This window comes from Limulus polyphemus, unplaced genomic scaffold (assembly GCF_000517525.1).
Source record: "Limulus polyphemus unplaced genomic scaffold, Limulus_polyphemus-2.1.2 Scaffold2543, whole genome shotgun sequence".
NCBI classification, from domain to species: Eukaryota; Metazoa; Arthropoda; class Merostomata; order Xiphosura; family Limulidae; genus Limulus; species Limulus polyphemus.
The window spans coordinates 89889-109963 of NW_013668153.1; the positions used below are offsets into that span (position 1 = coordinate 89889).

Below are 20075 nucleotides of genomic sequence, written 5' to 3' on the forward strand. Positions count from 1 at the left end.
AGAAAAGGGAAGATGTCAAATGTCATTCATCTTGTTTGTTTTTTTGTATGTGAAATCTACGTCTTTTATTCTGAAAACTACATGTTCTGATCTGTTATGTACTGCATCTGAAGCATCTCGTTTCAATGACCAGCAGTAATCAGCCATCATGCTAATGTTTCACCTTCCCTGATACCTCCTCTCCATTTCCCTTATGTTTTGATGAAAACTTTCCCTTGTTCTTCGCTGACAGCACCAAGATTTTCAAGAAAATAGTCAATATGTGAGTGTAAGAAATGAACTTTCGAGCTCATATTACAACCCAACTCTGAATTTATCGAGCATGTTATTAACAACATTTTCGTAATTTGGGTACTTGTTGTTTCTTAAAACTTTGTCAATAACATCTTTAAAGGCAATCCATGCTTCTTTTTTTAACTTTCCTCATTGTCCTTTTGAACTGTTCATCCGAAGTCAATTTCCCAATCTGAGGCCCAGCAAAAATCCCTTCTTTAAGTTTCGCTTCAGAAAGAGCTGAGAATTGCCTACATAGATATCTAAACGAGTCGCCATCTTTGTCAAAGGCCTTTACAAACTGCTTCATCAAGCCCAGTTTTATGTGAAGTAAGGGTAATAGGACTTTCTTTGTGTCAACCAATCTTTCACGTTCAATGTTTTCGATCCTAGTATTAACCTGACTCTGCGTGGCCATTTTTTTCTTATCCAGTGCTGATTTTTTTCTATACTGCCCCATTCACGCAAAAAACATGGTAACTTTGTATTACCGGATTCCTGACCCAACAACATACAAAGGACTTTTAAGTCTCCACGAAGTAGCCAACTATGTTCTTTGTATTTGACCTTATTAAGAAGAAGTTCGACATTTTCGTACGTTTCCTTCAAGTTAACCGAATGAGCAATAGGAACAGATGTATATATGCTACCATTGTGAAGGAGAACACCTTTAAGACTTCTTTTGGAGGAATCAATGAACAATCGCCAATCACTTGGTTCATAGACTGCAGCTCCTAGCATTGGTATTAATTCAGCAATATTGTTGCAATAAATCAGTGAACCTTCCTACGAAAGGTATGGTATAAACCATTTCTCATGATTTCTGTACCAGTAAAATGATGTCCCTGGAGAAAGTAAGTTATTAGCCCAAAGTCTGGACCCAAAAATCTCTGAAGAATCCTTTGGAAGGCCAAAATCTCTCACCAAATAATTAAGTTCACCTTGTGTGAAAAGTTGTGGTTCACCAGACGTTTCAACTTGAAAATAATCCCTATCATCATTTCTATTGACATTAGATTCAGAATGAAATGAAACTGTATCAAGTGTCTCCAGTGGAGTAGGTACAGGTACATCAGGTCCATGAGCAACAGGTCTTACAGAAGACTGAAGGTTCGGATAAGAAATTTCATTTTAAATGCGAGTTTTGTAGCCTTGCACGTTACATGAGCAAAAATAGCAGTCATCTCAGTGGTTTCTAGGATCGCGCCATACCAATGGAATTCCAAAAGGCAAATACTTTTCTTACCTTTAATCCATTGTCACAACTCTTCGACACAAACAATGCAAACTTTGCGCGGAGCCCATGATTTGTCTTGGTCCCCAAGTTTTATATCAAAATGCCCATAATACGCCTTTTTCGACGAATTCTGTAATGTTTTGCCTTTGTTTCGTGGTAAATTTGTTGTAAATTTTTCTCCATCACGTACAGAACTGTCATATGTACTTTTACATAAGTGAATCATTTTGTTATGCTTAAAATGTTGACAACCACTGACTATAGATTTATCTAGATCAATTGCAACGTGAGATCTTATCGATTGTTCTAGAACCTACGAGAAACACACCGCTACTATATAAACGGTTAAAAGGCTGTATGACGTGTCATTTCTGGATAGTATTTGTTTGTACGTACACTTTGAGATTATTTTTTTATTTTCAATATTATTTATTCCTCGCTATGGCAACAAGAGGTTGTGTAAATGACCCAAACATATTCTGTTATATCTTTGATATCATTTTCGGATTCAGCGTACAGGAATTACTGTAGAACATGTAAACATTTCAAGACAATAAAACCATCGTGGGCCTGTGTTATTAAAATTATAACCGAACAAAGAATAATATTCGATGATTTATTACTTATGTATGTGTTTGTTGATGTAGAGAGAGCTACTTTTCCAAAATGATGGGAATAATTTCAACAAATTTAATGGGAAAATGTTTTTGATAATATTCAGAGAAAAACGAGAGTCTTGGCTTAATTCAGTCACATGGTAGGTTTAGTATAGGCAGGCTCTGTTTCGAGCATGTTAACTAGCAAATACCAAATCATGCAATATTAGAGTGTGTGATAAAGTTTTTGAGAAGCTTTTCTAATTCATCTTGCATCTGTTCCGTATTTCATACCGTCACATTAGGCTCGATTCTTCGAATAAGTGTGTGTATTTGTATGTGTGTATATATATACATATGTATCTATATATATCACTCTTTCATTTAACAGATCAGATGATATGTTTGTTGCCATGCCATGTTTTAAAAAAGCGTATATTATCAGAAAAAAGTATCTTTAGTCTTTAAATTCAACTTATATTACTAAAATAACTTTATATTGCTACAAGAAACTACTTGCAGGCAATTTTTGAATAATAATGATAATTATATCATTTTTACCTTGAATGGTGTAAAATAAAATATGTACGAGTAAAAACAACGAGTCAGAAACTCACATTTATAGTCCTTTAGTATTAAGACAGTCAATAACGCACTGAAAACTCTTACTGTAAAACTTTCAGCAACACACAACCTTTAGCAGCGAGACAGTCAGAAACCCATATTTATAGCCCTTAGCAGTTAGACAATCAGCAACATACTTAGAACCCTCAACAATAAGACAGTCAGCAACATATTTGCAACCTTTAACAATAAGACAGTCAACAATACACTTACAACACTTAACAATAAGACAGTCAGCAACAAACAAAACTTAGAAGTAAGAGCAACACACAACTGTTAGCAATTAGATATTCCGCAATACACAACCAGTAGCAGTCACACAACCAGAAACACACAACACTTAGCACTAAGATAAGCTACAACACATAAGTAACACCTAGCAACAAGAGTTAGCGACATACTTATAACCCTTAGCAGTAAGACATTCAGCGTCACGCAACTTTAAGCAATAAGACATCAACAGCTCATTCAAAACCGTTAGCAGTGAGACAGTCAACAACACACTTATAACCCTTCGTAATAAATCAGCATCACACAACCCTTAGAAATCACACATTCGGCAACATACAATCCTTAGCAGTTGGATAACAAGCAATTCTTACTAGCAGTAAGATAGTCGACAACAATTACAACCCTTAGCTGTAAAACACTCAGAATCACTCTTATCAGCATCACTTATATCCATTTACAGTAAGAAAATCACCAATATACTTTTATCTTCAGAAAAGGCTACGACGTCAGTGTTCTTAATTGATAAATAGTTCGGGTGTTTCTGGTGACAGCTTGACCCAGATATAGGCTCATTTATTACTGTAATCTGCTGGGTCAACTCTGTAATTCATGATGAAGAAGAAGACCCCAACTACGACTAGCTAGTAGCCTTCGTAGAAGTATAACTTATTAAGTCACGCCGTGATAAACCTTCAAAGCAAACGAAATATAAGTATTTTTAATCCCCACCTGGAAATATTGTTTCATTATTTGTAGCGGACTTTTCACTTGCTTTTGATTTGCATCGCAATTTGTCGTGATATATATATGCAGTTTTATTTCCCCCAACAAACTAATACGTTTTGTCTTCAGTATCAAAAATCATAGTCTCTTCGGTATTTAACATTAACAAAAACTCATTTCAGAAATATTATCGAAAATACTATGAAAATAATTTTTCATGTGATTATTATTCATTTTTATACATCTGAATATCATTGTGCAAGATTAGCTTAGTATATTATTTACGAGTAACCTAAATCTCCTAAGCTGGCCGATCCTCGTGAAATATTATTTGTATAATGGCTGGAAACATTGTTCGTATCTAGGGTATACGGCTGTGATCCATTGTAATATAATGGTAAGTTTTAGTTTTCTTGTGTATTGATTTATAACATTACATACTTCTTGACAGTTTGCCTTGTGGAATTGGCCTAATTAACTTGTAAGTTACTCTTCTTAGTTCTGATATATGTAATTATCAATAGGCCTAATATTCGTGATAAAAATCACGTAACTTAAGTTGTTAACGTGATTTTTTTACACAAACTAGGCTTATTGGTTTCTAAATATTCGCCAGCTTTCGGCGTTTAAATCGTAACTTATATATTTATATATAATAAGGTTTCTTTTGGCTTGTTTGTTTGTTTTAGATCAAAGCCACATTGGGCTATCTGCTGTGTCCACCGCGGGGAATCGAATCCTCATTTTAGCGTTGGTAGTCCATAAAGCGATAAACTTATCACTGGTTCACCATGAGAGCTTACTTTTAATGACAAGTTATCAGTAATTAGAAAAGTAATAACATATACACGAAAAACGGCAAAATCATAACCTACACATACTTACCAAATGTTTAAATAAAAAAGATGTAAGTTAATAACAACGAAATAAATTATGACATGTTTAAAAAAATCATAACAAGCCAAGAGAAATATATGTATTAGAAAGGCATTATTGATGTTGTTTGTTTTGTTATAATTTAAGCACAAAGATGGGCTATCTGAGCTGTGCTCACTACAGGTATTAAAGCCCGCGATCTGTCCACCGGGGGAATTAAACCCCAAATTTTAGGGTTGTAAATCCGTAAACTTAGGAATGAATGTAAAGACCTAACGAGTAGAATTAAAATTCCTAGGGTGCTCATATCATTTGAAAGGTTTGTGATTTAACTATAATTCTACCATATACTCCATAGAAAGCGAATTCTCTCTTTTTTTTTGTATCAGTAATAAAAATAGGATAACAGAAAAATGGAGATATAATAGGTATGATAATCAAGTAGGTATTACAAAATATCCACATGCCATTTGCGAGTACCTTTTAGCTTGGTGTTTAGGGTGCTCGGACTGGAAATTCAAGGGTGATACCGCGTTGATGCAAAAAACACGTTTCGCAATTTTGAGCCAATGATGCGCTATAAGAGTGATGGTCAAATCCAATTATTCGTTCAGAAAAAGGTAGCCTAAGAGTTGGCGATAGTTGCTATTGGCTAGCTGTTCTGCCTCTAATTAACCAATTTGAAATTAGGAATAGCTGTGTGCAGTTAACCATTGCGTAGTTTTGCTTGAAAATTCACAAACTGCTCGTGTGATATGTATGATGTAGTGTCTAGTTTTGCCATCTAGTGGTTAAGACCGCAATTATAGGTTTCTTATCACTAAAAAACCAAAAATAATCTAAACATCTCTTTATATATATTTATATATATATATATATATATAGAGAGAGTAAATCAACTTTTGTTCATATAGAATGTAACATTTTGTCCACGTATTTCAAATAAATCACCATTTTTATACTAACATTTCAACTAGAAAAGGTATTACTACTGGTGATTATAAGTGCCAAATGTATATATATATGCTTTTGGCAAAATTACAGTATTCAATTAATACGCTTTGTGTATGCCTTAAAACTGGTTAGATTACTTGTAAGAGATTTACAAAATAAAGATTAGGCAACAAGCTTGAGTTAAATTCAATGTTTAAAACGCTAGTAATGAAAAGTCCATCAGGGAAATTTTATAAGGCTAATTTATTTTTGAAGTATACCTACATACTCTTTGAATTACTTCTTAAGAGAACTTAAACTTTTATTGTAGGTTAAACGAAATTATACTTCTTTTAAGCAAGAAAGGCAAAATAATTTATTTAACTTACAATAACCTTCGAGTATGGAGCATCTTAAATGTATTTTTAAATAATTTTTTCACTTTACTAACAAAATAATTTTGTAACTACACTACCACACATATATGTTATAATACGATTTTTGAGGATGGTGCCCACACATTAATAGTTCTCTTTTAAACAACAAGTTTAAAAATATTAAAATTTATATTATTCACCATCTTAGATAAATGCAACGATTTATTCATTCTTTAAGACAATAAAAAATCTCATTCCTTTATTTCTAAAACACTAGCAAAATAATTTTTCGTTCAATGATAATCCCGAATGAAAAAGATGTCTTTCACCTGTCCAAGAGTAGTGCATAGTATTGTTTGTTTGTTTCTAATTAAGCACAAAGCTACACAATGGGCTATCTGTGCTCTGCCCACCACGGGTATCGAAACCCGGTTTCTAGCATTGTAAGTCCGCAGACGTACCGCTGTGCCACTGGGAGGCAGTGCATAGAAAAAAAAAAAACTGTGTAACACATTCTAATTAAGTTGGTGAGAGTTAAAAATAGAAAATTAATTTGTAAAAATTTTATACCAAAATATAATGCACACAATTCAAAATAAGAGAAATCTTCAGTAATTAAAGGTATATATAAACGTAACATGACATATAGCTACATAATAATTATTCTAATATTACCTGGACTCAAAACACTGACAAAGAAAAAACTACAATTGTTTAATATAAATATAGATTAAGCTTAAATAATATTTTATACAAGCTTTGGTAGTCTTACAACTGTCAGTAAACAGAAGACATGTAATTTACATGAAATAACTTTATTTTTTGGCCAGTTTTTCAAAAAACAAATCTCTCTTGGGTTCAATTATTCACACACACAAAAAAAACAACTGAAATAATGAATATGTTTTTCACTTGAAAGAAATATTCACGTCATAGAGGAGGATGTTAAAACAAAGTTTTTTGTCCTAAATGACTTTATAAAATTTAGGACTTAACTATAAACTCTTTAATCACAGTCAGTTAAATGAAGTAGATTAAAATCTTGATAGTAAAATTGTTTTATCACACTGTAGATTAAGAGTTCTTATGTATATTTGTACTAAAATAGCATAAGTATTATTCTTTATTCACACTATTTCTCTCTCACCTAGATTTGAATATATTTACTTTACATCATTTTAAATTCTTTTTTCAATATCTGTTTACAGATTGCTAATGATACTTAAATACTTTATCCATATTATAACTGTAAATATAAACACACAAATAACTAATTTTATAATTAAAATACTTAGCAATTTCCAATGTTATTTGTTTAACTTAGTATAAAAGCTCTAAATGCAAGAGAAAAGAAAGATGTAAATAATTAATTCTTGCATACATTGCTGACATTTAAAATTGCAATTAAAACTACAAGAAACGAAACCTTAAGCAAGCTGACGCATTTATTAAAAGAGATCAGAAGGTGCTGAGCCAAAAAACAATTTCTCTTAAAACTTGAAAATGTGAGTGTAACAACCAGTACTTACTCCAAAAAAGTCCAAGTGAATGGTATAATCATATACTAAGAGAGAAAATAGTTTGTTTAATTTACTTACAATTAAACAAACCAAATATTTTTATGGTGAATAAACAAAAATCTACAACACCAAGTTAATTATCAGTTATCAGACTGTGGGCATCCCCTGCATGACTAATAGTAAGGTCCATCTCACATTGAATACTTGAACAAGTAAATTATAATTAACATTAATTTTGAGTAAGATTTGACTCCTTGGTGCACATATATTATTATTTCACAAAAAATTAATTCAAATACATTAATAACAAATAAAACAAGTTTCAAGTCCTAAAAACAATAGTAAACTACATACTACCAAAACCATAACAGATATTACACCTTTAAAATATTCACAGTTATATTAATGGATACGAAAGTAAACAGTTACTTAAATAAACTAGACAATCCACTGGCTGTTCACAAATAAAATAAATCACTCAGCATTTTCACTGTAAAACAAGAGGAAATTGGTCACCGTTTCGTTTTCCAAGTCACCATTAATTAAAATACTGACACCCTTGTATTTGAACAAAAAAATAATAATGTACTACAACATGTTTCCTATCACAGTAAAAATTGTGTAACATCATTTGCTCAAGTACAAAGTCTAGACACTTCATTCATCTTCAAATTCTTGTTCTCTGTTTTAAACATTATTGCTTCACTTTCTTGTGTACATGTAAGAAAATATCAAATAGTCATACATTTTTCATTTGAACGCAGAAATACTTTTAAAATGACTCAGTAGTTGAATTTAATGAATCCGCTTGTTTTATTTAGTTCCAGCAGCTAATATCTAATCCAGGATACACTGCTGTTAGGAAATGCAAGATGTAAGTAATGACAATAAATGAACTAGGTTATAAGTTAAAAAAATCTTACATTGGGCACCTCAGTCACATTGCTTTCTATACCGTGCACATCTTTGTGAAAGATCTGTATGAAGATAATCAGAAAAAGTTAATAAAGACCCTGAAAGTAAAGTTGCTTTCCTTGTACATTTTTTAATGCAAATGCATAGCTTGTTGTCCAGATCATGTTGAGCTTGGGAATAAACTAGTAGTAAGCTTGTTCTTTTTGCCAAGTTGGATGAATATACATATATTGCACACTCCTTATTCAGTTCTAGAGAGATGGCCATAGCCAATAAGTGACTTCTCATTTAGAACCTCATAGCTGTCCTCTTCATGTTCTTGGTTCTGTGAAAAATTATACAAATAATGATATTTTATAGAAATTCCAAGTACTTAAACAAATAAAAATATAAAACAAACTCCAATAAATTTCAATCCACTTTCTAACGAGAATCTTCCATCTTTTATATGTGAGGTATATAACTGAGAGAGGCAGTCAAAAGCTTTTAAAAAAACATTCTAAAAACATTGACATTTTGTTCCAAAATTCTCGTGGCTTTAGTTAGTATGTGCCCAAAATGAATGAGATAACACATGGATTTCAGTCAAGAAAAAAGGTTTTCTGGCTTTTCTGTACTCATTTAAAAGTTTTTATCTGGATAATAACTGTCACTCCTAAAAAAACAGTTCTGTAAGAGCTCCTCTTTACCATAACAACAGTACTTACAACTTCAGCAATGAAAAAGTTTTTTTTTAAATACTGTAGTGCTGGCTGGAGTTGCATGTTACTTATTACAATACACAGGAAAATAACCATATATTGGTATAGAGAATCTTTTTATTTGTTACTGACCAATAAATTGTGTTGCTGATGAAGCTGCAAGGTGAAATATTGGAATGTAACATATAAATCAATTGTGTTTAGTAATATCAGGCTTTTTTATGTCTGTTAACCAATGTAAAAAGTACAAATAACTTTACTTTAAGTATGTAGTTTACTCTAATCACAAGTTATTATTTTTATACATAAATATTATTCATACTTTTGTTCTAACCAGTGAATATTTAGAACAATATGACCAATACCTTATATTGCTTCTTTCAATTCTGAATAACTTAGTACTTGCATATTAAAAAAAATTTGATTTTGAACAAATGGTTTGTTTGTTTGTTTTTGAATTTCGCACAAAGCTACATGAGGGCTATCTGTGCTAGCCATCCCTAATTTAGCAGTGTAAGACTAGAGGGAAGGCAGCTAGTCATCACCACCCACCACCAACTCTTGGGCTACTCTTTTACCAACGAATAGTGGGATTGACTGTCACATTATAATGCCCCCATGGCTGAAGGGGTGAGCATGTTTAGTGTAACGGGGATTCGACCCCTTGACCCGCAGATTGCGAGTTGAGCACCCTAACTACCTTGAACAAATGGAAGAAAATAATATAAATAAATATTGAGGGTAACAGTAATATACAGTATGTCAATAATATTTTTTTTAAATACACTTTAAGAATAATGTAAATTGTCACACTATAAAAAAAAAGCTTCATATTTTTTTCCAAATAACTAACATACCTTAATTTATTTTATGCTAAAAAACTTTAAAATTTAGTTAATATTTTTCGTTTCTTTCTGTTGACACTTATGCCTTGGGTTTCAAGCATAGTTATCAAGACATACTAGTAACTTTATTTAGGATTATTGAACTGGCAGTTTTTTCTAAATGTTTTTTAAGCACAAAATTCAAGCCTAATTTTATTTTTGCTATAGTTATTCGAATTTCATTATTTAGATTAAACTTATAAAATGAAAAGGTGTATTATAAAATTGTGAATTTTTTAGGTAATTATCACCTGTTTTTAAGATCTCTAGTATCCAACTTTCATAAATATCAACATAAAAAAAACATTCATTTTCAACTGAAGTATTCAGGGAAATAAAACAAGAACAAAAAAGTTACATTTGTTCAGTTGCTATTCAGAACATACATATATGTATTTAGGTGATTCAGTTGTTGTTCAAGCTTAAAGTGAGATATAGTAAAACTTATTATCACCAATTATTTCTTTTTACATTCTTTAAAACTTTTATATTCATATGATTGAAAAGATTTTCTCCAGCATTCATTAGAAACATGAAAAAAGTCTTCACCTATCTTTTGCATGTTTTTAACCACTGGCTGTTATCAGCATCAATAAATAATTCATAGGGAACATTAAAATAAATCAATTAATCTGAGAAGGATCAAAGTTTAAAGTTCCTACCAGCAGGAATGTTAATGATTCCAAAGATGGTTGTCTACCAGCTTCTGCAAATTAGCTGCAACTGAGAAAAGTATCACATATTTTAAATAGCTTTCAACATTAAACATGTGTATAATAAGCTCTTTATATTTAAAACAAAACATGAAATCATGTTTCAATGCTTCTTCTCCCACAACTAAGAACTAAAGTTAACAAAACAATAAAAACAACAACTAATCTTGAGAGAAACTGGACTGAGAACTTAATGGATTTGTTCAAAGGCAGAAAGATGATTTTTAAAGAAATCTTTACTGCTTATTTTCAAATGTAGTATAAGCTATTTTAAAGTAAAGAAATATGTACATTTCGTTAAATATAATGACCAATCCCTATTAATTTTCCAAAAAAAGACATTTGTTTAAAATTACCAAGTTTATTATATAAGTTTTAAATTATGTGATCTTCTCTCTAATAATTAGATGTGGCATAGTTGTGCATCCTTGGTTTGTTCAAAAATTTGATACTGAAATTAAAGTCCAGCAACCTTCATTTGCTAATATCCAGATTTCCATAATCATGAACTTAAAACATATTTCCTCTTGATTATTGTTATTTAAAGTCCATAGTAAAACTATGGTAAGCAAAAACATCTTAAAACAAAGAAACCTCTAAGAATTAAAAAACAAATAAATGAAAGACTTGTATTTTAGAATAAGTTTAGGTTACATGAATAACTCTCATTCTCTTTCTCTCTCTCACTCTCTCTCTCTCTATATATATATATATCTATAGAGAGAGAGATTTGTGTGTGTGTGTATAGAGGTTGAGGTAAAGTGGCTATACAGTTGTTTCATTTAGAATATATCTTAATTGTTTTTTGTAATATTTTGATTGGTACAAACCATATATAATACCAACTGTATCAGCCATGTATTACAAACTAAACCTTTTCCTCACTCTGTATATATGTATATTAATGACAAAAATAAAGTATCTTTTTATTTTATTTCAAAATTGCTAACAATTGTTTTTATTACAAAAGAAATATTTGAAGGAATTATCCTCCCTTAGGTGTACATACTTAGTTGTATCTAGATGAAATTAAATCTTAGTCTGTAGACCACAGATGAATAGATATCAAAATCAATTACATTTCAGCTGATGAAATCCAGAAATAGTTATTTCCATAACTCAATTAACTTTCAGTTTCTAAATCAAAAAAGGATCATTGAATAAAATCAAGGAAACCTGAGCTAGAGGATTCCAGAAAACGTCATTGTCCAAAATGAGTTAAAACTCAGCTGGAGGAATTCAAAAGGTGCAATTTCCCAAACTCAATTAAATCTATGGAATGATAAATGCCAAAAATATATTATTTCTCTTAATTAAAAAAAAGAGAGTAATAACCCAAAATTATTCAAAGTTTTAGCCTCTGAACCTAGGAAAGAGTGATTATTTAAGATCAAATAAATCTAAGACCCACACATTTGTGAAAAGGATTTTTTTCCAAAATAATTTTAATCTCTAGATTTTGGAACACACAGCTGCTTAAACTCAACTAACCCTGAGCATCAGGAATTAAGAAAGAAATATTAGTAGCTCAAATTCTACTAAACATCGGCCTCTATCCTTAGTGATGAGAGGTTGCTTAAAATTAATAGTCTCAGCCAACAGAGGTGGGAGGAAGAATGGTTAGCTAAAACTAATGATCACAAAAAATCCAAAAAGTATTGTTGTCCAAGTCCATCAGGTCTCATGCTGCTCTTGCTAAGGATTTTTTGATTCAAATGTTTTTGTATAATTTTTCTTCAAGTATTTTATCAAATGTAGTCCAAGTTTAATTGTTTTTAAATTCAAAGATTGTTACTGACTCATATAGTTTTTGGTTATGGAAGTGAACCCCTTTTTCTGATTTGAGAGTGTAGGAAATAATAACTCTTTCTGTACTTGTCCTGTGTAGGCACGTTATTGTGAATAAAGATTTGTTTACATGTTCACTTGTGTTCATATTTTTCCTTTGCTGTCTGTGATCAGTATATTCTTCATTTAACAGTTCTGAATCTGTGTTCTTGTGTACACTTTTAACTATCTGATGGATATCAGTGTACCTGAATAAACACTGGAACAGGAATGTTAACCCACCATCATCATTGTATTCCATGGGGTTGTATTTTATATTATATTTATTTGCAATTTATACAGAAGAATATTCACTTGGTAATTATACAATTGAGGAGCAAAAAAAAAAGAGTTTGTCTGAACAATCCACTTTTGTCTTTGCAAGGATTTACACACACTATGTGGAATGAATTCTGAATTTCCATATGTAAAATTTCAACAGGTATAGCTACGTCAATGAAAAATGTAAACATTTAAAATAGCTAATTGAATAATATCTCCAATACTTGTTGTGTGTATAACATTTTTAAGATGCAAATTTCATAGAGAAAAAGGGGTACCTACATGACTTAAGAATATATGCATGTTAAACCTACTGTTGTACTATTATTAGTGCATCATATGGTTTCCAAGTGGTATTCTTAGTGACAATTCATTTGATATTCTGAAATTTGGTTGTTATAAAGAAATATGATAAATAATAAACTAAATACAAAAAACCAATTATGCTTGAGGCAGATGTCACTAAATATCATGTGCCCTAATCCTAGGTAGAACATGGACTGAGCATAGCTTAATCGCTAGCAGAATTCTTAGTCCATGTAAAATGTGAAATACTGTTGAGAACATCCATAGTCATGAAGATGATGAGAATGAATTATCAGCATAATTCACAACTGCCTTAAGATGTGAAAAATTTTTGAACGCATCCATAGTAAGATGCAAGATGGGGTGAATTAGCAACAGATTTCACAGTTCACATAAAATGTGAAACATTGTTGAGAAAATCCAAAGCAATGGGTAAGATGATGAAAAATTACCAGCAGGATCCATAGCTTATTCAAAATATGAAGCACTGTTGAGCACATTCATAATAATGGGTAAGATGACGAGGAATTACCATCACAGTTCATAGTTCAGATCAAATGCTAAGTACTGGTGAGCATCATACTACTGTACAAGATAGAGGGAAAGGTGTAACTAAATTTGAGGTCAGTTTTTTAAACACCTTTGGATTCAGATTGTGCCAAGTATTAATGTATGGTGAACTTTTTATTGTAGTTCCTAAGAGGTAAGTTATGTACATAGATTTTGACAGAGAATTTGATAAATATTATTCTAATCCACTGAAACAAAATTCAAGGAAACACATTGGCTATAAATGTGAGACATATTTATACATGTTTGATGATTGAAGAATGAATAAAAGGAAACTTACCTACTTCAACATCTTTTCTTTCCACTAATCCAGCCTGTACAAGTTCTGATGCTATTCCATCTACAAAATCTGATAAAAAACATAATACATGAACACGGTTTACACCCATGATAAGTTCTAAGGCATTTGAGGCATTTTTATAGAAATTACAAATGCTTTTGTGATGAGAAATATAAATTTTCATAAATATTCATACATAATGCACATGCATGATAAGCAGAGAACAGATGTACACATTAACGTATAACCATTGGAACTTCTACAAGGACAGTTATCCAAATAAGAAAATAGAAAGAAAAATTAAAACATAAGTCGATCAAGATGCAATCCAATTTGAGACATATGAAATTAAAACCAGCAGTCTGAAGACAAACAGGTGCAATCATAGCAGAGAGAGAATAGCTACCAAATGTTTATGTTATCTTCATTAACTCAAGAAGCTAAGCCACATAAAAAAATGGATGGCAAAACTTTGATCAGAAGGAAACTTCCGGATAGATACATGTAAGTAGGCAACCATCTAACAGCTCTTAACCAATGCCTATTATCTTAGTTTTTGCTTTTGTTCAATGATTCAGCTGAATTAAACCAGTTAGACAAAGGGTCTACTTGCAAACTAAGCCTGTAGTGCTAGTTGAAAGAACACATAAAAATGAGTATTTAATCTCGTGTTTTTGGCTCAAAAGTCAGTTCTCCGGTGAAGAAACCAGTGACTATTAGACTTGTTGTAATCCTGATTCCTGACAATTGCCGTATTACAAAACTTGATGAATCTCCACCACACATACTGTTTGTAACTATAAATTGATACTCTATCAATCTCTAGTCTAACATTGTAGTTAGGAAATGATGTATGATATGTACAAAAAATAAGATGATGTTGAAATAGAACTCACTTGTAGACTTAGTAAGATTTATCAAAGCAATAGCTTTGTTAAAGGATATTTTAAAAGAAGTATTAACCAGATTACAGAAGTTAAACTATGTCTGAATGTCTGTTGCATAATAAGCTAATTGATAATTTGTTCAATGTAGTTTCAGATTTGATGAATGTTATTGAAAATCTAATTAATGAACAACTGCTAATTCAAAGTGAAAAAACTTGATGTCTTTATTAAGGAACTATTCTTAGATAGTTTTGATACTATGAATGTAGATGAATATTCAAAGTATTACATATATTCTGAATCTCTGTTTCTGAGCCAATTCTTTCTTTATTCTAACTGTAATCTTCCTTGAGTTGGTGACTTGTGTACTTCACTTACCTGGATTTAAATAAATTCACATATAACTGGTGTTAAAGTCAAACCCCATACGACTAGCCTACACAGCCTCCCATTACAGTTCTAACGCTCTGCTCAGATCTTCATTCAAATAGTATACAGCTTTTAATGAGTATAAAGAAAAAGCTTACAAACAATTTTAGTACAATGTTGAGCTTACTAAGCTAACGTTAACTGTTAAGTATAGTTTTTTTCTCATGCAAAGATCCTTATATTGCAAGAAACATATGTTAGATTGCACACATTTATACTAAGATATGTACGAGTTCTCAAGGCTCTTATTATGTCCAATTTTATTCTTCTATTTTGAGTTTTAATCTGTCCCCCCAGTGGGACAGCAGTAAGTTTATGGACTTACAATGCTAAAATCCTGGGTTCATTTCCCTGCAATGGACATAGCAGATAGCGTAATGTGGCTTTGTTCTAAAACAAAAAACAAACTTTCAATTTGCTAAGATATCAATTCTTATTATACACTTTGAAAATATAAGTTTTTTTTGTGATAACTTTATACAGTTATATTATTTCCAAACTTGTTGGGACTTGAAGATAGACCTAAAGAACAGTTTCCACCACTAAAAACTCCAACATAAAACTGTTATATCTAAAGCACACTGCCCCTCCCTGGAACATTTCCATAATCCATATAGTGTAGAAGGATGACACTTTTCCCAATACCCATTTCAAAAATCTGATCATACAGAAATCCATAGATTTTGCATTCTAGGACTTGACTGGTACATCTTTGTATGGAATAACGTGAATACCTATTCCATTCTACAGCTACTTATCTTGGTGAACCCTACACTGTAAGCCTCACTTCCAGATGAAAATCATTCTTGATTATGTGTGTACTGTTGCCTAGAGCACATGGAGAGCTTTTGCCACTGACCTTTGTGTTTATGGATTCTAGCCTGTTACAAAACACCATACTTATTTTTTTACAATGCTATTAAGTACAAGGAATATCCCATCTTGGAAATTCTAAATCCCTGATCTGAACACATATTAATGATCTGAGTGTACGAGTGTATGAATATTTTACATCAATTTTCAGTAGCATTGCACTACCTATGAAATACGAAACAAGATCAAAATATAGTTCAGATACAAGCAATTTTACAGTGACTATATATGAGCTGTGGTTGTTATGTGGCTTGCTGATTTGGATATTCAAAATCATTTTAATGTAACATACTTAACATTCTGTATTAATTCACTGATAAGACAGTTTAGTAATTATTCCTGTATGGTTCCTATGCATGGCCAAGTAGCTTAACGTTTTCTTTTCTAAGATAGTGGAACAAAACAAATGTATAAATCAGTATTCAAATTGCTCATTTGGCATTTCATAATTTTTAAAAGTTTATAGAATTTTCTGATAAGATTGAATGTCTTAGAATCTTTGTGCAAATTTACACAAGGGCTATTTGGGTATAGCCATTCCTAATTTGAATTAATTAACTAAAAAAGAAGGCAGTTAGTGAACAGCCCCTACTACCAAATCTTGGGCTACTCTTTTCTGACTGGTTATTTGGATTTGACTGCGTCTCTTAGGGTGTACCTATATTCCAAAGTGCAGAGTGCATGTTCATATCCATGACATCATCCAACATTTGTAAATTGGTTCAGGAGCATATATGAGTCACAGATTTCCACTGAACTTGGAGGATATTATTATAGAAACACGAGACACGTGCATGGCTTTAATACAAACTATGGAAGACAAGAGTATTAATACCTAATAATTTGTTTCATTAAATTGCTTTTAGTTTTACCACTGTTTGTGTTACAGCCATGTTACTAAGACAACACAAAAAATCTAGAAAGTAAATAGATAACAATACATAATATTCAGGAACTTGAATGCTTGTTCTAAGATAGAGAAAGAAGGCTTACTTTTTGAAAGAGTTGGGGTCATCATGTTTTTCAGTGCTGTGATTTGTACCATAAATATTTTCTTATTAACCATTTCTATCAAATGTTCTTCATGAAGCTTTGCACTCATAGATTAAATTGTAAAGATTATCTACTAACTTTCATCTAAAATTGAACTCAAGTAATGTTTACAATATCAATACAGTTAGACTGAATATGCAGAGAATAAGTTTGAAATAAAAGATATGTATTGTATTAGCATAGCATTTATAATGTAAACTGCATACTTAACACATATATATACTTCAAATTTAAATTATTTTCAAGAGATCTCAGATTTTTTTTTTCAAATGTTTTGTTTCTGGAGTTTGAGATTTATTTAAACCATAAACAAAATAATCTAATCAACCTCCTACTGGAAAATTTGACACAAAGTGTCAACACTGATGTCAGTACTGAATATAATTCATAACTATTCTAGAGAAAGATATCCTAATAATTGTGTAGCACCCAATAGGAAGTTGGAGTTTTTTTTTTATTTGGTTTTTTCAGTGGAAATAAGTATGAAAAGAAAATTTTCCAAGTTATTTTTTTCAACAACATTTTGTTATTTAACTAATAGAAATAGCTAATCGTTTTACTGTATTTTTGCTTCTTTGAGAAAAAAATATAAATTACCAAATTCTGTATCAAGATCAAACTATTAGAATTGATTAAAAATATATAATTATTAAAAGATTACACACAGACTATGCACACGTTAATACAGAAAGGTCAAGTCAAGTCTCATTACATTTCCAGTTTGTTTTATGGTTGGGATCAGCCAACTAACAGTTATTCATATCAACAAAATATTAACATCTTTCTTGTTTTATAGTGAAATATAAAGCTACTAGATGAACTAAAGCAAAGGGGCAAATAAATAATAACATGCTTTTATATTATTTGATTGTGCATTATGCATATATATATATATATTACATTTCTATGTTACATAATCTGGGATATATTAGTTTGTCCAAATGTTTCAAAAATTTAATGTTGTAATCAGCACAACTACATTTGTCTAAAAGTGCAGGATACTTTAAACGTTTAACATTCTTATTGAAATAAATAACAGTAAGTTAAAAAAAGCATTCAACTGAATTGTATTCACTAAATAGATTAATAAAAGCTAATTATGGTGAAAAGAGTTTCTTGAAATTTTTCTTCTGACATTCTGAAATTCATCATATTAAAGCATATTCTTTGCTATAAATTAATCTGTGTATTATAGTCAAAACATTTTATATGTTTTTGTGTTTTAGCACAAAGCCATACAATAGGCTCTCCACACCTTGTCCACCATGAGAAACTGAATCCTTTAAAGACACCAATAACCCACTGAGAAACTAATCAAAATAATTACTAATAAACAAATAATGAAATGACAGGAACATGTTTTAATGTTTAAGAAATATATGCTTACTAAAAATCAATGGCTGTCACCTTACCTCTTCCTTTACAAAACTCAAACCGAATGTCATTCAGTTCTTTCTTCCCATTTCTGCAAGAATTTGTTAAAAAATCTAGTAAATATTTAAGTAAATTAGATAACTTATCTTCTAATTCATTCCTCAATTTAACTTGCAACGTTTTTACAAATAAAATTACATAAACAATATTTTTTTTAGATGATTTAAAGTATCTTTGCACATAAATACTTTAGAAAAAATAATGAAATGTAAACAACTTCTTTAATAAAATTGAAATTAAAAATTAAACATTAATTTTATATATATATATTGATCTTGTTTTACAAATAAACTTGTAAAAACAATATATCCTGAAAAGAGAAGTGTTAAATGTTTTTACGCATTAAAAACTTCATAGGAAATACTGAAATGTAAATAACTTCTGTAATAAATGTGAAATATAAAATCTATAATAAATTGCTTACCTTAGCCTTAAAACTAAGCCAATGTTTGTGTCTGAGTTGATAGTTTTGGCAGGTTCTCCTTTCTATTAGACAAACACAATTAGAAACAAAAACCAGTAAGGGCTAATAAAGCAAACTACTATGTGTTTCATGCAACATTATATACACTTCCTAAGGCTAAAGGCTATTCAATACTCTGACCTAGCAGCTCATTATATACAAAATAAACAGTAGTCTTTCACATCTGTAAATTATTTTATTATTACTTATATATCAAAACTTTTTCTCAAGTTACCAATTTTTTACAGTCATAACTCTGTCATACAGTGTTTCATATCAATATAAATTTGTTTAAGTTCATTTAAAACATATATGAGCATATATGAACCTACAAAATTTGTGTACCTCAGATGATATGATGGCTTGTTCTTCTTGATGTATGCTACTTTGGTGGGAGATAACAGGTGTAACAACACATGTCTGTCTGTCTCCCACCTTAAAGTCCCATTCTTGTATTAGCTGAGATGTATTATTGTTATAAGATGTTTCATTAGGAGTGTTAGTTTGTTCTACAAGATCTTTTGTCTGTTGGGTAACCTCAAAATCTTCTGTTTGTTGGGAAAGTTTATTTTCTAGAATTGTTTCTGGTAATTTTGTGGTGCTTTGTTGACCCTGGTTTTGTTCAGATAACAAATGTTCTGGTTCTGAAGTTTTGATCAGAGCATCATGTGGTGTTGTTGGCTTAGCAGTTTCTTCAGATTCTCCAGCAAGAGTGTCTTGTTTCAAATTATTTTTCAGGTCTAGGGAGGAAAGTTTTGTAGAAATAGTAAATGTGTGTTGAGCCTGATTAACGAAAGTTACTTCTTCTTCTCCTGGTGGGTGATTTTTAAGTGATGATGATGCACTTGATACAGACTCCACTTCTGAAGGTGGTTTCCCTTCTGTCCATGGTGGTACAACAACAACTTTACATTCCTATGGATAAACATAAACAATATATAGCTCAACCAGCTTCTTATAAAAAAGAAAAAAATATTAAACTTAAGTTCACCAGAAGTTTGTATTTTATTAATGATTAAATATTAACTGAAATTTTGGAATGTGTATAAATGGAAAAGAAAGCCTGAA

General features: G+C 30.9%; 1 protein-coding gene across 6 annotated transcripts in view; it reads right to left on the reverse strand.

Moving 5' to 3' along the window:
* Nucleotides 1-5765: 5765 nt before the first annotated feature.
* Nucleotides 5766-20075, reverse strand: part of LOC106467248 (serine/threonine-protein kinase OSR1-like) — a 44220-nt gene continuing 29910 nt past the window's right edge. For 5 of the 6 annotated variants that reach the window (XM_022395380.1, XM_022395382.1, XM_022395384.1 and 2 more), the window contains exons 12-17: nucleotides 19353-19922; nucleotides 18969-19030; nucleotides 18523-18575; nucleotides 13869-13937; nucleotides 10553-10613; nucleotides 5766-8630 (exon numbers count right to left, since the gene is read on the reverse strand). In XM_022395380.1, the coding sequence (XP_022251088.1) occupies nucleotides 10564-10613; nucleotides 13869-13937; nucleotides 18523-18575; nucleotides 18969-19030; nucleotides 19353-19922 (804 nt within the window). In that variant the 3' untranslated portion in view covers nucleotides 5766-8630; nucleotides 10553-10563. The remainder of the gene's footprint in view (nucleotides 8631-10552; nucleotides 10614-13868; nucleotides 13938-18522; nucleotides 18576-18968; nucleotides 19031-19352; nucleotides 19923-20075) is intronic. The other variant, XM_022395381.1, reaches the window with a different exon arrangement.